This window comes from Mesoplodon mirus (genome assembly GCF_964341445.2).
Source record: "Mesoplodon mirus genome assembly, chromosome: 6".
In the NCBI taxonomy this organism is placed as follows: Eukaryota; Metazoa; Chordata; class Mammalia; order Artiodactyla; family Ziphiidae; genus Mesoplodon; species Mesoplodon mirus.
In genome coordinates, this window is record NC_138982.1 from 138,988,211 (window position 1) to 139,004,663 (window position 16,453).

At 47.7% G+C, this 16,453-nt stretch overlaps 1 protein-coding gene across 2 annotated transcripts in view; it reads right to left on the reverse strand.

The window, feature by feature from the left end:
- The window catches only part of HLCS (holocarboxylase synthetase), a 186,674-nt gene extending 185,693 nt beyond the window's left edge, over positions 1-981 (reverse strand). For both annotated transcript variants that reach the window (XM_082625222.1, XM_082625221.1), the window contains exon 1: positions 725-981. In XM_082625222.1, the coding sequence (XP_082481348.1) occupies positions 725-919 (195 nt within the window). In that variant the 5' untranslated portion in view covers positions 920-981. The remainder of the gene's footprint in view (positions 1-724) is intronic.
- Positions 982-16,453: the final 15,472 nt, after the last annotated feature.

A 16,453-nucleotide genomic window follows, 5' to 3' on the forward strand; every position in this document is an offset into this window, starting at 1 on the left:
CCCATTCACAGAAAGAGAGCTGAGGTTTCGCAGAGATCAAACGGCAGCCCCAGGTCACACTGTGGGTGACAGAGCCGGCTGAACTTACAGCCTTATAGCCACCAGGCTAAGTATTGGGCCAAAAGACAAGACTGTGTGCAAACCGAAACCAAACAATTCAGAGATAATCAGTAGGTGCCCGACTGGTAAATGACGCAGCTGACAGGAGCGGGGGACAGAGCAGTTTTTGTCACCTCGGGAACACCTGACAGAAAGCTGAGGATTTGTTGTCTTTCTCTGAAATCAGGTTCAACCAAACTCCAGCCCACAGGGTAGGCGGAAGAGGATGTCAGGAAAGAGGCACTGCTCAGGTGCTAATCGACTCCGCACAGGCACACAGGCACAAGCCTACTTTGCACCGCCAAGAGCCAGGCGACCACACGCTCGCGCCGGCACCCCGTGGAGAAGAGACCAGATCGCCTGTCACAGTTTCGGTCTCTGGTCCCAGTATCCGGGCTCCCATGGGCATCGCATGCAGTGGAGCCCCGGAGCCTGCCGCTCCCCAGACCCCACGCTCGCGACCTCCCGGCGGCGCAGAGGGTGCCCCCGGGCTGCACAGCCCAGGGCGGAGCGCGGGGGCTCCGGGCAGACCCCGAGGCTGCGCCCCCGCGCGGCCCCGCCCCCGCCCCCCGTCCCGCTCGGCCCCGCCTTCCGCGCCCCCCGGCGCCCACGCTCGCCCGCCCACCTGGCTCTCGCCGACGCAGAAGACGCGGCCGCCGCGGCTCAGGCACACGCGGGCGCCCCGGGGCTGCGCGGCCGCGCGGCAGAAGGTGAAGGAGCAGCGCGAGGCCCGCAGCTTGTGCACCGTGGTGCGCACTAGCGCGGCCGGCCCGCGCCCCCAGCGCGCCCACAGGTACAGGTAGCACAGCGTGATGAGCATGGCCGGCCGGCCGGCGGCGGAGCGCGAGCCCGGGACGCTCGCACCACCGGCCGGCCCGCCCGAGCGCTCGGCCCCGCCCTCCCGCCGGCCGGAAGAGGCCGCGCCGCCGGGGAGAGGCCGGGCCGGCTGGAGAAGGCCGCGAGGTGGCGGGGGAGGGGGACGTTTGTATGGAGGGAGATGGGAGGCCTGGACTGGAGGGAGGGGTGTGGGGAAGGGAGGTGATGGAGGGAGAAGAGAGGCCGTGCCCGGGGAGGTGAGTGGGAGGGGACCAGGGGAGGCCACTCAGGGTGAAGGGTGGAGGTAACGTGATGGAGGGAAAAGGCGGGCGGTGAGGTAGGTTGGGGACCTGGCGGGTAAGCCCGGTAGCCCGCTTAAGCCAGAGTCTGGCCTCCTTTGCTGGAGGGGTGGGAGGCGGAATGAGGAAGGGGCTGTGTATATGTTTATAACGTCAGCAGCCGACATGAACCAGCCAGCACCGTACCTGGAGCCCAAGTGTGCTGATACACACAACTGCTGCCCAGTCCAAGTGGGAAGATGAGGTGAGGCTGTTTTTATTAGGTTATACTAGGCCTTCATGCAAAAAGGACTTTAAGATAAATGACATAAATTAAAACAGCGCAATAATAAGTGTATTTCTGGCTCTTAAAGTAAGGACAGGAAACACGTTGAAGACACAGGAGCACTAAAAAGGCGGCCCGGTGCTCTTGAATACGCGCGTCACCAGTTTCACTGTGAGTATCCTAAGATCAGTAGAGAAGGGGAAACAGGATTCAGTGTTCTCGTCCCCTAAGAGAAGCATAATGATTCCTCAGGCTGACAGAGGTTTCTCCCCGGAACCTCTTTTTTTTTTTTTAAAGGCAGTAGGTAAAGAACAGGGTCCTCAACAACTCTGAAGCAAAGCAGAGGTTTTCCCTAGGTTGCTTCCTGTTGTGGCGTTTGATGTAAGTGGATGGCATATTGCAGTAATAGCAATCAGGGAGGCCACTCCCAAGTCTTCCTTAATCCCAGGGCTGATTTTTAAGTACCCTGACCATTTATTCATCTGCTTTAAAACAGCAGTGCAGGAAGCCCACTTTCAGACCCTCAGGCTTCCTCTCAGATGACATAGAAAATTCTTCTCGTTGCATATAGCAACAATACATTTAAAAAGAGAGAGAAACCAAAAGGAAATAACTGGACTCAAAAACAAGGTAAGGGGCTTCCCTGGTGGCGCAATGGTTGAAAGTCCCCCTGCCGATGCAGGGGATACGGGTTCGTGCCCCGGTCCGGGAAGATCCCACATGCCGCGGAGCGGCTGGGCCCGTGAGCTATGGCCGCTGAGCCTGCGCGTCCGGAGCCTGTGCTCCGCAACAGGAGAGGCCGCAACAGTGAGAGGCCCGCGGACCGCAAAAAAAAAAAAAAAAAAAAAAAAAAAAACAAGGTAAGCATCAAGTGGACCAAAAATGGAAAAAAGACAGGAAGTGATGAGCAGGGCTGAAGCCACAGCCTACATGTCCCTACAGGGCAGCAGCAGTTGGGAAGTAGATTCTGGCGCAGTAACAAGACCTAAAATTGTGTCACTGGAGGAACAAATGAGCAAAAGTCTCATCTAAGGAGGGACTCCTCCCATCCACGATAACACAGGGCTAAGAAGTCAGGAATTTAGAAAATGAAAAGGCTTAACAGAGTGATTAACCCTAATGTTCTACCAGAAGAGCACTTCACCTAGCCTTCTCGGAATTTGCTAAATTATGGCTCTAAGGACCAGCCTCTCCCCCCACCAACCCCAGCTAGGAATGGAGAGGTCATCTCTTCTACCTGAAGGAGACAAGCATCCCCAGTTTTTCCAAGTTCCTTAAGAGCTTTGCACCCTCTGCTTCCCACAGACACCATAACTCCATCTGGCCAGATGGGAACTTTCCAGGTTTGCCCTTAGATGCTTCAAGATGTCATGGTCTCAGAAAACATCATGCGAAAACGTGAGGATCAGCCAGTTCTCCGTTACAAAGGATGGGGACCATAGTGGGTCAGTATGAACAGAGAAGCGGGTAAGGTCCCTTCCGGACCCTTGGATTGAGGAACACTGATACCATTTACGCCCAGGAAGGAATACAGTAAGGCTGGTAGAAGGGGAGGAATAAGAGAAGTCACACACGGCTTCCCTGGTGGCGCAGTGGTTGAGAGTCCGCCTGCCAATGCAGGGGACACGGGTTCGTGTCCAGGTCCGGGAGGATCCCACATGCCGCGGAGCAGCTGGGCCCGTGAGCCATGGCCGCTGAGCCTGCGCATCCGGAGCCTGTGTGCTCCGCAACGAGAGAGGCCACAACAGTAAGAGGCCCGCGTAACGCAAAAAAAAAGAGAAGTCACACAGTAGGCCCTGTTCATGATCCCACATAAAATGATGTGAAAAGGCTCAGGGATGGAGCTTAGGTTCATCATCCCCAGATAGCAAAGGGGAAAGATGTAAAAATAAGACATCAGGGGATCTTACTGTCCTGATTCACATCCTGTAGTCCCTCACTACTCAAAATTTGGTCCTTGGATGTATTGGGATCACCTGGGGACTTGCTAGAAATGCAGGATCCCATGCCCCACCCCAGAACCACCAAATCAGTATCTGCACTTTAACAAAATCCCCAGGTGATTCACGAAGTTCAAGAAGCAGTGCTAAAGTCACTTCTGTCATTCCCTGCATCTGGGTTGCTCTAGCCTTGTAACAAGCCTCTTCCAAATTGTGGAGAAAAAGACCACAGAGTAGGAATTTAAAAGCAAGACTGATTCATAAGAACATCACTACAGGAAGGAAGGCGTTGCTCGACAGCCAGTGACTGAAGACCACCTCAGTAGTAAGCCATCAAAATGATTGGCTCTAAGAACAGCCTTCCCCGGCACTTAACTGGTGGTCCAGTGGTTAGGACTCCACATTTCTACTGCAGGGGGTGCAGGTTCGATCCCAGGTCAGGGAACTAGATCAGGCATGTTGTGCAGCACCACCAAAAAAAAAGAAGAACAGCTTTCCCATAATCGGTCTCTAGTCTCCAGCCCTTAGGAGACCTGCCCTGGAAATGATGGTCTGGGGACAGGGCAGAGTGTAGGCCAAAAGAATGTCACTCCTCTAGGGAAAGCTGTCCTGCCCCCATTAAATAGATGACTGTTCCTCCCCGGGGGAAGCCTATTATACTGACATCAGCTCTGTCTGAACTTGGAAAGCATTCAGAACGCTAATAAGTCAAATGACCAGAGCTGGGAAGGATAGTTTGTTTTTGAAATAACCCGAGTCTAGTAGGAGACTTGAGTAGACACTGAAATTTAAATAGCCGAACTGTAGGGACTTCCCTGGTGGTCCAGTGGGTAAGACTCCTTGATCCCAATGCAGGGGGGCCCAGGTTTGATCCCAGCTCACGGAACTAGATCCGGCATGCATGCCACAACTATGAGCCCACGTGCCACAACTAAAGATCCCAAGTGCCACAACTTAAGACCCGGTGCAGCCAAAATAAATAAGTAGCTGAACTGTAAACAGTTCACTTTTAGCAGTTAAAAGTACATAGTCTCTATTTTGTAGATAAAAGAAAACTGTTCCCTCCACAACAGTGTTGGACTGCTAAAAACAAATGATATTCAGAGATCCCCAGAGTCTCAAGAACGGCCATCTATTTGAAAAGTTGGCCTCCAAAAAAATAAATATATAATTAACTTTTTTCCCCCGCCATGCCCCGGGACTTGCAGGATATTAGTTCCCCGACGAAGGATTGAACCTGAGCCCTCAGCAGTGAAAAAACAGAGTCTTAACCACTGGACCACCAGGGAATTACCCAGATATTTAATTTAAATCATGAGGTTTTGTTGGTAAAAAGTATAAAATGTGAAGAGCTTTTCTTTGAATATTTGACTGTCTGGAAAATGTCAGTATGATTATCTGCATACACATATGCAGTTAAAAATCAAGTGAATTAAACTTTTTAAACCAATAGTCCTTTTTATTATTGGTTTACACTCAAAAGGGAAAATGCAGTTTGGGACTGATAGAAACAAGCTACTAGGCAAAGAATAGATCAGAGGCTTGGGCCACGATCAGGGCCTCAAAGGAAAACAATTGTTATTTCAATCTTGCTGATTAGCAAATGCCCAAGCCCTATAAAGATAGGGATCAAACCAACCACCACCACCCACTACCCTTGGTCAAAAATTAATTTTGTACCAAATAATCCAGCATGCCACAACTACTGAAGCTCACGCGCCTAGAGCCCAAGCTCTCCAACAAGAGAAGCCACCGCAATGAGGAGCCCGCGCACCGCAACAAAGAGTAGCCCCTGCTCACCACAACTACAGAAAGCCTGCGCACAGCAGCGAAGGCCCAATGCAGCCAAAAATAAATAAGTAAATAAATAAATTTATTTTTTAAAAAAACATTTGGCGATAAACATGAAAAGGTGCTCAATCTCAAAAGCATCTGCATATTAAAACCTTAACGGGAATTGGTATATGCCCAACAGATTGGCAGAGATTCCCTTCTTAATCCCTAAAACCGTGGCTTCTCCCTTCATTGCTCAAAGATCTAACCATTCTCAGTTTTCATCCCTCCCATTTTTCTGCACCATTTGCCTCCCTGGCTAATGGTGTCTCTGTCTCTACCAGTCAGGGAAATAGAAACCACTGATGGAGGATTTAATACTGAGAGTTGGCTACAGACACTCTGAAGGTGCTGACACACCAAACACGGGACAGGGAGGCAACAGAGAGAACAGAAACAGCAGAAAGCTGCTACCCGCCTGCAGGAAGGTGGGGTGACCTCAGCCCAGGAGCCAGAGGTGCCTGGGGGAAGCCAGTTGGAGCCACAGGGAAAAAACAGCTGCTGCCGAGGACGCTGCCGGAGCTGGAGAGAAGGGGAAGTTCCCCCGGCTTCTCTGTTCCTCTGGCTTCTACTGTCCCGTGGCTGAACCTCTCTGGAAGCCACACAGCAAGGAGCATCAAAGAACCTCCTTCCTTGGGAATCACTGGAGAGAGGGGACTCCTTGCAGAGGGTGGGAGGGGATCTGAGAGAAAACAGGAAAGTAGCCAGCCCCCATCCTTTCTGAAACCCTTTCCTGGAGCTCTTTCAAAATTCACTTGGTGGGGATGGGGGAGTGGGGAGGGACCACTCATTTTCTCTTTGTTACTATGTTATGTATGGGCTGATTTGTAGGGACCCCCGTGCCCGGACGACAAAAATTCTTACATTGAGGTCATGAACCTTAGTACCTCAGAATGTGACTCTTTTTGGAGATAAGGCCTTTAAAGTGATGATTCAAGTAAGATGAGGTCATATGGGTGGGCCCTGGTCCAGTATGACTGGAATCCTTTAAGAGATTAGGACACAGAGGGAAGACCATGTGAAGAAACAGTGAGAAGAAGGCCATCCACAGGCCAAGGAGGGAGTCCTCAGAAGAAACCAACTCTGTGAACACCTTGACCTTGGACTTCTGGCCTCCAGACTGTGAGGAAATCAATTTCTGTTGTTTAAGCCAGTCTGTGGTACTTTGTTACAGCAGCCAGAGCTGACTCATACATCGTAGTTCTCATCTCTCTTACCATCTCTCTTACCCTTCTTTGAACCATTGGGCACAAGTAAGTCTTTGCCCCCAACTTCTGGCCTCACCTACGTTCTCTTCCTGGGTGGTCCCATTTGCCCTCTTGGTTTCAGTGGCCACCGCTCTGGCCACAATGCTCAGATCCTCTGGCCTCTCCCAGGCTCCAGTGCCACAATTATTGCTTCTGCATACCTCTGTTTGGATGGTCTGTTGGTATCTCAGGAGCAACAGGAATAAAACCAGATGCATTTTTCTCCCACAGATCCCCTCTTCATCTTGATTTCTCTACCTCTGTTAACGACATCACATTCTCCTTTTCACCTGGACCTAGAACTTAGTCATCTTGGAGTCCCTACTCCTCTCCATTCCTGCCTCCTGTTTATTTCTGTTTCAGTTGATGGTACCACCACACACTGTCTCAGGAGTCTCCAGTCCAGGCCTCCATTCTGCTCCACGGGAACTAACATGATAGCCTCCTCGCTAATTCCCTGCAGGTCTCTTGTTTCCCACTGCCCTGCTTACACCAGCACTCCTCCATTTGACTTTCTCAAGTGCAGCCCCAGTCCCATCACTCCCCTTCTCAAACCCTTCAGTGCCTGCCTCTCGCCACCAGCAGGTGCAGGGGCTCCTGCCTGGTATTCAGGACCCCCCTTGGTGCCATCCATTCCCTTCACATCTACTGTGCACCCAGCACTGCTTGTCACTGAGCACATCCCTCCGTTTAACCCTCTCCGTATGGGCGCTGCTGTCCCCATCTTGCAGAGGAGGAAATTGAATTTTAGAGCAATTAAGTGACTTGCTTAAGGTCTCACAACTACTGGATATTCGGGAAGCTGGGGGCTGAATTTATGACTTTCTGGCTCCAAAGTCTTACTTGATAAACTGGGCAAACTGGGAGCAAAGAATGCCATATGCACAACGATCAATAAACAGAAATGAGACTCAAGATCCAAGAGGGAAGGTGGCAGAAGAGTCAGGGTGTGCCACGGCGAGCCCTGAAGACAGCCATTTGTACCCAGATCAGATAGGCTGGAACTGTCCGGAGTTTAGACACACCCACAGAGCTGCTGTGGGATTTCATCAAGAGCACCAAGGCAAACAGCTGGCTCTGGGAACGCACAAAGCATACTCCAATAGACAAAGGGGGCTTCTGATACAGTTTCTGTACAACGGCTGAATGTCACTAATTCATTACTGTTTTAAGTGTAGGAAAATCCAAAGTTAAAAACTCGAGTCTAAATGCAATGTGGTAAGTAAATAAATAAATGCAATGTGGTATCCTGAATTGGATCCTGGAAGAGCAAAAGGACTGTAGTCGAAAAACTGGTGAAATCTGAAGTCTGTAGTTTAGTTAATAGTATTGTACTAATGTTGTGAGGTTTTTGTTTTGTTTTTTGGTGTCTTTTTTTATATTGAACTATAGTTGATTTACAGTGTTGTGCCAGTCTCTGCCATACAGCAAAGTGACTCAGTTACACACATATATACATTCTTTTTTATATTCTTCTCCATTATGGTTTATCCCAGGAGATTGAGCATGGTTCCCTGTAGGAACAGTAGCACCTTGTTGTTTATCCTGTGTGAGTTTTGATAAATCCGTGGTTGTATAAGATGTCAACACTGGAGGAAGCTAGGTAAATGAACTCTGTACTATTTTTGCAACCTGTTTGTAAATCCAAAAGTATTTCAAAATAAGTTATGAAAATTAAACGATGACCTTCCACAGAATTTCAGTAGCATTTTTTCCCCTGTCCCTAACTGGTTATGTGGTCTTTTTTTTTTTTTTTTTTTTTTTTCAATATTTATCTGGCTGCCCTGGGTCTTAGCTGAGGCATGTGGGATTTAGTTCCCTGACCTGGGATCCAACCAGGGTTCCCTGCATTGGGAGTGTGGAGTCTTAACCACTGGACCACCAGGGAAGTCCCTAGCCATGTGGTCTTAATTAAGCACATCATTTCATCTCTCTGGACCCCAGTTTTTCAACTATTTTAAAAAGTAGGAGGGACACAAACCAGACCATCTCTAACTTCCCCTTCAAGCTCTGAAATTCTCAGATCCTAATACATTTACACCATGATTCAGTTTGCAAGGATTTGATTTGCAGTGACCTCATTCACCTCCATATTCCCAGTATTTAGCACTGCGGTAGCTCAGTAGGTGCTGCATAAAAGTTTCTTGAAACTAAACTGGCTCATACCTCTAGTATTTGTAACGTGAAGTAGAACTGTTAACCTCTTTTACCCAGTTGGCCACTACAGAGCGAAGTAAGTACTCACAAAATTTTCTCCGCAGAAAGCAAATTTGTCTTCATCCAGCAGAGGGGAGTGGTCCTCTACATCCTAGGCACATAAAGGTTTTCCTCGCTGGAGAGGGGAGTCACCATCTGTGAGCAGTTACCTCCCCATCAGATAGGACCTGCAGTTAGGGTGATTAGTACCTTAAATTTCCAGAAGACCAGAACACGCCACACACACATTCACAAGCAAACAGAAGTCTAAACCACCTCAGCAGATGGGAGAACGAACAGCAAACAGGTGAGCCCCCGTCCTTAGAGGAGAATCTGTCTTCCTAGCAACCTGTCCCATTTTCTGAACAAAGATCTCTCTTGTAAAGGGCCAGTTGGGGGATGACCTGACGGTCCAGTGGTTAGCACTCCGCGCTTTCACTGTGGAGAGTGCAGGTTCAGTCCCTGGTGGGGGAACTACAATCCTATAAGCCTTGAGGCGCGGCCAAAAAAATGTTTTTAATAAATAAAATAAAGGGCCAGTTACTGAGGTCAAAGGAATGAATGGGGAAGATGACTAAAACGTTTGCAATTAAAATGAAAAAGATCATTAGCAGCGCATCCCCACAGCAGCCTAGGGCTGAGCCTGTGTGAGCATCCCAGACAGGGCACATCTGAGCCCTGAGAAGGGGGCAAGGAAGAACAAAGGGACAAGCAGAGGGACATCATGGGAGAACTGGGGAAGTAAAGGAACTGAAGGATCAAAAACTAAAAGGGTCCTAAACCAGAGCGCCCTGCGAGTGTGCGTGTTACCCAGCGAAGCACAGATGAAAAAGACTATCAAAAAGCAGACTCAGGGCCTCCCTGGTGGCGCAGTGGTTGAGAGTCCGCCTGCCGATGCAGGGGATGCGGGTTCGTGCCCCGGTCTGGGAGGATCCCATATGCCGCGGAGCGGCTGGGCCCGTGAGCCATGGCCGCTGGGCCTGCGCGTCCGGAGCCTGTGCTCCGCAACGGGAGAGGCCACAGCAGTGAGAGGCCCGCATACCGCAAAAAGAAAAAAAAAAAAAAAAAAAAAGCAGACTCAGCCTGAAATGGCGGATACTGCAGTAACACCAAGGACAGATATGTCCTCTCCTTGTGGCTGAAAGCTCCACAAAAAGGGACCGATGAGTCACATAATAATTTTCTCAGCCAACCTGAACATCTTCCCCTAGGAGCTGAAACTTCGGTGATTAGAGAAAACCAAACAGTGAAAAAAAAGTCATACCTATTATAAACCTTTGCCTACTGGAAATTTCATGGGTCTGGAAATGGAAGTTCCATGGAAAGAATCAATGGGACACTGGGAGCATTCATACAACCCCTTACATTCCCAGCCTGGGCTTTGCTTCCTTGTTTTCACTGAATTTATGTTCCCATAGAAGCACCCCTATCCAGTCTCCATAGAAGCGAAGCTGCAGTGCCCCTTGTTGATGTCCCTTGCTTTGCAGTCAACCTTTGATTTTTAAAAGGCCTTTATGCAGACGCTGCTTCTTAGCCCCCAAAGCCAAAAGTTTATAATAAAATAACAGTAAAGCTGGTGGAGTAAAAAGAGAAATTCAGACTGTAGAAAAGGAAGAAGCATCTCAGTAACCACGGGGCTGGTATGTTCTGTGTTTATAAAATGCTTGTAAAGCCCTGAACAGAGAAAGAGCCGTTTCCTGGAGAAGCCAAGAGCAGATGATGCAGCCGAATTGGAACGGCTTTATGCAGCCCGCTGTGAACAAGATTCCAGCTCTGGGAAGCTGACTGCATCCAGCCCCCATCAGGCATCTTGAAAATGAAAAGAGCAAAAACAGAAGAGCAAGCCGTGATTAAACCACTCCTTTCTATAAATAACTCCCTCTAAGGGGATAAACAGCATGCTCAAAGACAGGAAACCCGAGCCCTTGCTTGGGGAACCCACCCACCAGCGTGCCCCTCGGCCCCGGCGCCCCAGCCCTTTACCTGGCAGGAGGGAGCCCAGGGAGCACGTGCCTGTGGGCCGAGCCCGGGACCCCGCGGCTGCTCTCCAGGCCTCCGGGCCCCAGCACCTGCGCCCCGCGGTGCAGCGCGGCCGACGGAGTGGGAGGCCGCCGCCGAAATGCACCCGAGGAGGGCAGAGGCTTCAACACCAAAGGACAGAGCAGGTGGCAGCGGGGGCGTGGGAAGCAGACGGTGGGAAAGGCCGGGTCGGGATACCCCTCGGTGGGGCCCCGCTGCCGCGGCACAACCCCAAACGCTGACGGCTCCCCAGCCCGCTCCGGCCACCGCTGGCCACCCTGGCGGGGGCTTCTGTCTGCTCCAGGGCACCCTTCCCGCTGCCCTCCTCCACTGGGCGGCCTGGAACACTGCGCCTCGCCTTCCCCAACATCCTCCACCTGAACACCTGAAACATTAGGTCTTGCCTTCAATGTCAAAATGTCACCTCCTGGGGGTGGCGGAAGGCCCCCTTCCACACTGCCCTGTAAGAACGCTCACCCACCTTGTACTGCTGGTACAAAGGGTCTGCCTTGCCCTGGAGACTGGAAACCCGGGGGGGCAGGGACCGGCTCGGGCTGGATTCCCAGCTCTTAGTGAAGGTGGCTGAAGGTTTGCTCAATGAGTGAGAGAGAAAGTAGCCAGATTGGACTACTCTCGATAGGATGTTTGGTGAAAAAGGGGTGAAGATAGGGGTGTTTGGGGCTTAAATTGTTGACTCAGTGGATTTCACCTCCCGGTGTTACTCCTTCCTGCATTACAAGAGTGACTGAGAGCTGGATTTAACCCTTCCTTTTCCTTTACTAAGTAACAGCAGCACCGGATTTCCACTGCTGCCCTAGGGATGAGGGACTCTGCCATTTGAACCCTGAATCCTTCACTTCCAACGCAGCAATTTCAAGCAAGGACTTAAGGTTTCCTCTGCTGGGGAATAGGGAATTCATGATTCTGTGGTGCAGCGCAGACTGACTCATGGTATCAATTAGAATACTCCCCCAAAAGGGAAAAGAATCGTGTCGGACCTCCAGGAAGTGCTTATGGATGGTCCACGGAATAACTCCAGGTCAGAGAAAAACCTCAATGTAAAATCTCCATCACTGCTGATAAATAAGAGGGGCTGAAATTCAGGGGTAATCAGAATCAACATCTTCAATGACATGATTTTTTTTTTTTTTTGCTGTACGCGGGCCTCTCACTGTTGTGGCCTCTCCCGTTGCGGAGCACAGGCTCCGGACGCACAGGCTCAGCGGCCATGGCTCACGGGCCCAGCCGCTCCGCGGCATGTGGGATCCTCCCAGACCGGGGCACGAACCCGTATCCCCTGCATCGGCAGGCGGACTCTCAACCACTGCGCCACCAGGGAGGCCCCAATGACATGATTTTTGACAGCTACAAAATATTCCACGTTTGCGTGTCCATGACTTGTGTAGCCATTCTTATGTTGTTGGGACTGTTTTAGAACAGTCCTGTACAAAACTTGAAAGCCACCTCTCTGGTAACTGTTTAGGATATATTCCTGTGATCCTATAAGTAACATTATTGGGTCAGAGGATATGAACCTTTCTAAGACTATTGAAATATAAAGCCAAACTTCTTACCTCAAATGGTGTATAATTTTATCTTCTAATAAAAGACTGAGGGCTTATTTTAGTGCACCCTTTGTCAATATCAAGTGCTCTAATACAAGTTTTTTTTAAATCTTTGCTATTTTGATTAATGAAAAATTGTATCTCTTTAAAAGATTAGTTTTTCTTTCCTTTTGAATTACTAGAAAACCCCTTTTTTTTTTTTTTTTTTTTTTTTGCGGTACGCGGGCCTCTCACTGCTGTGGCCTCTCCCGTTGCGGAGCACAGGCTCTGGACGCGCAGGCTCAGCGGCCATGGCTCACGGGCCCAGCCGCTCCGCGGCATGTGGGATCCTCCCGGACCGGGCACTAACCCGTGTCCCCTGCATCGGCAGGCGGACTCTCAACCACTGCGCCACCAGGGAAGCCCGAAAAACCTTTTTATGTTAGTTTTGTTTGAAGTATAGTTGACTTATAAAATATTTGTTTCAGGTGTACAACATAGCGATACAATATTTTTAATAGATTATACTCCACCTAAAGTTATTACAAAATGATGGCTATATTTTGCTGTGCTGTATAACACATCCTTCTTGCTTATTTATTTTATAGTTTGTATCTCCTACGCCTATCCTGCCCCCCCTTTCCTCTCCCCACTAGTAAACCACTAGTTTATTCTCTATGAGTCTGTTTCTGTTTTGTTATATACACTTGTTTATTTTATTAGAAAAACTTGTTTTTTCCATTGTTTTACTGGTCATTGGATTTCTTTTTTTTTTTAACATCTTTATTGGAGTATAATTGCTTTACAATGGTGTGTTAGTTTCTGCTTTATAACAATGTGAATCAGCTATACGTATACGTATATCCCCATATCACCTCCCTCTTGCGTCTCCCTCCCTCCCACCCTCCCTATCCCACCCCTCCAGGTGATCACAAAGCACAGAGCTGATCTCCCTGTGCTATGTGGCTGCTTCCCACTAGCTATCTATTTTACATTTGGTAGTGTATATATGTCCATGCCACTCTCTCACTTCATCCCAACTTACCCTTCCCCCTCCCGGTGCCCTCAAGTCCATTCTCTACATCTGCATCTTTATTCCTGTCCTGCCCCTAGGTTCTTCATAACCATTGTTTTTTAGATTCCATATATATGTGTTAGCATACGGTACTTGTTTTTCTCTGGTCATTGGATTTCTTTATGAATTATCTGTTCATATCCATTCCCATTTTTTCTTTTGTTATTGAAATATAGTTGACATACAATATTATGTTAGCTTCAGGTGTACTACGTATGATTTGATATTTGCATACATTATGAAATGATCCCAGTATAAGTCTAGTAACCATCTGTCCTCATAGAAAGTTATTACAAAATTACTGACCATATTTCTTAGCATAAGAAATATATATTACATATATATTACATATATTACATCCCATTGGCTTACTTATTTCATAACTGGAGGTTTGTACCTCTTAATCCCCTTTACCTATTTTGCCCCACCCCCCCATTTGTTCTCTGTATCCATGAGTTTTTTCTCGTTTTGTTTTTTAGATTCCACATATATGAAATCATTCGGTATTTGTCTTTCTCTGTCTGACTTACTTCACTTAGTGTAATACCCTCTGGCTCCATCCATGTTGTGCCAAATGGCAAGATTTCTCTTTTTAATGCCTGTAATATTCCATTGTGTGTGTGTGTGTGTGTGTGTGTATATATATTATATTATATACCACATCTTCTTTATCCATTCAGCTAATGATGGACACTTAGGTTGCTTCCATATATTGGCTGTTGTAAATAGTGCTGCAATGAACATTGGCATGCATATATCTTTTCAAATTAGTGTATTTGTTTCCCTCAGGTAAATACTCCAGTGGAATCGCTGGATCATACAGTAGTTCTATTTTTAGTTGTTTGAGACACCTCCATGCTGTTTTCCATAGTAGCTGCACCAATTTTCATCCCCACCAACAGTGTACAGCAAGAGTTCCCTTTTCTCCACATCTCCACTAATGCTTACTTATTGTCTTTTTTATGATAGCCTTTCTGACAGGTATGAGGTGATATTTCACTGTGGTTTTGATTTATAATTCCCTGGTGATTAGTGATGTAGGACATCTTTTCATATGTCTGTTGGCCATCTGTATGTCTTCTTTGGAAAAAAGTCTATTCAAGTCCTCTGCCCATTTTTGAATCAGGTTGTTTGTTTTTGTTTTGGCTGAGCGGCATGTGGGAACTTAGTTCCCTGACTGTGCCCCGTGCATTGGGAGCACAGGGTCTTAACCACTGGACTGCCAGGGAAGTCCTTGGTTGTTCGTTTTTTTGATGTTGAGTTCCATGAGCTGTGTACATATGTTGGATATTAACTCCTAATCAGACATATTGCTTGCAAATATCTTCTCCCATTCTATAGGCTACTTTCTTGTTTTGTTGATAAGTTTCCTTCATTGTGCTAAAGTCCATTGACATTTTTCAATTTTGGTGTGTTTCTTGTTGATTTTATGGGTTCTTTATATATTAAAGACATTAACTCTAGGCTGGCAAATACTTGTGGCATTTTTTTTTTTATTTTTTAGCTGTGTTGGTTCTCTTTTTTTGGCTGTGTTGGGTCTTTTTCTTGGCTGTGCATGGGTTTTCTCTAGTTGCAGCAAGCGGGGGCTACTCTTCATTGTGGTGCGCAGACTTCTCATTGCGGTGGCTTCTCTTGTTGTGGAGCACAGGCTCTAGGCATGTGGGCTTCAGTAGTTGTGGCACATGGGCTCAGTAGTTGTGGCTCACGGGCTCTAGAGTGCAGGCTCAGTAGTTGTGGCACACGGGCTTAGTTGCTCCACGGCATGTGGGATCTTCCTGGACCAGGGCTTGAACCCGTGTCCTCTGCATTAGCAGGCAGATTCTTAACCACTGCACCACCAAGGAAGTCCCACTTGTGGCATATTTTTAACCCAGTTTGTCATTTGCCTTTTAATTTTGTTTAAGATGATTTTTAATGTACCATTTTTACATTTTAATTAAATAAAACCTTAATTTTTTCATGACTTTTTCCATTGTTTTTATGTTTAGAGAGTCGTCCCCAATTTCCCAACCTATAAATATTCCCTAGCACTTATAATTTTTAAATGGTTACATTTCAGATTAGACTATCATCTTGAAGGCCTCTTCCAATTATAAAATTATGTTTCCTGATTTTATCTACATTGCTATTTTCAAATTCGACATACAAAAACAGTAGAGGGCTTCTCTGGTGGCGCAGTGGTTGAGAGTCTGCCTGCCGATGCAGGGGACACGGGTTCGTGCCCTGGTCTGGGAAGATCCCACATGCCGCGGAGCGGCTGGGCCCGTGAGCCATGGTCGCCGAGCCAGCGCGTCCGGAGCCTGTGCTCCGCAACGGGAGAGGCCACAACAGTGAGAGGCCCACGTACCGCAAAACAAACAAAGAAACAAAAAAACAAAACAGTAGATACCAGTGATGTTTTAAATTTTAACCTGTTATTCAACACATTCAATAGAATTTCTGTAACATATGTAAGGTACAGAGTCTAGTAATAAAATGAACATTGTGTACATACCCCTCAACGTAAGAACTAGAATTTTGCCAAATGTGCTTGATAGCTTATTGAACTTGCATTCATATAAAATCCTAAAAACTTTCTTTTTTCTAAAACTCACGAATCCTAATTCTATCTATACTTTTGCTGCTGATATTTAAAACCAGTGTCAACATGTTTATTCCTGTTAACGTGTATCCTGTTGGCTGCACCCCTTTGATCCAGCCAGCTGGGATCTGCCATCCTAACTATCAAGCTACCCTCCTAGATTTACATCACCCATGAAAGGCAGCATCTCCCCTGGAGAAGCTTGGCAATCAAATCAAATCAAGTGATAAACTGTTTGGTAAATACTCCATCCTGGATATCCCTCTTGAACACTTTACAGTGCACACTTAAAAAAGAAAAGAAAGGAAGCGAGAAAGGGAGAAAGGAAAAAACTAGAATAATGCCAATAACTCTGTACTTCTTGTCTACCCCATCCCCCTGCCTCCCTTTCCTCAATTTTACATTTTTAATTCCCATGCTTTAAAAAATAAATCTTACTACAGGGACTTCCCTGGGGGTCCAGTGGTTAAGACTCCATGCTTCCACTGCAGGGGGTGTTGGTTCGATCCCTGGTCGGGGAACTAAGATCCCAAATGCCA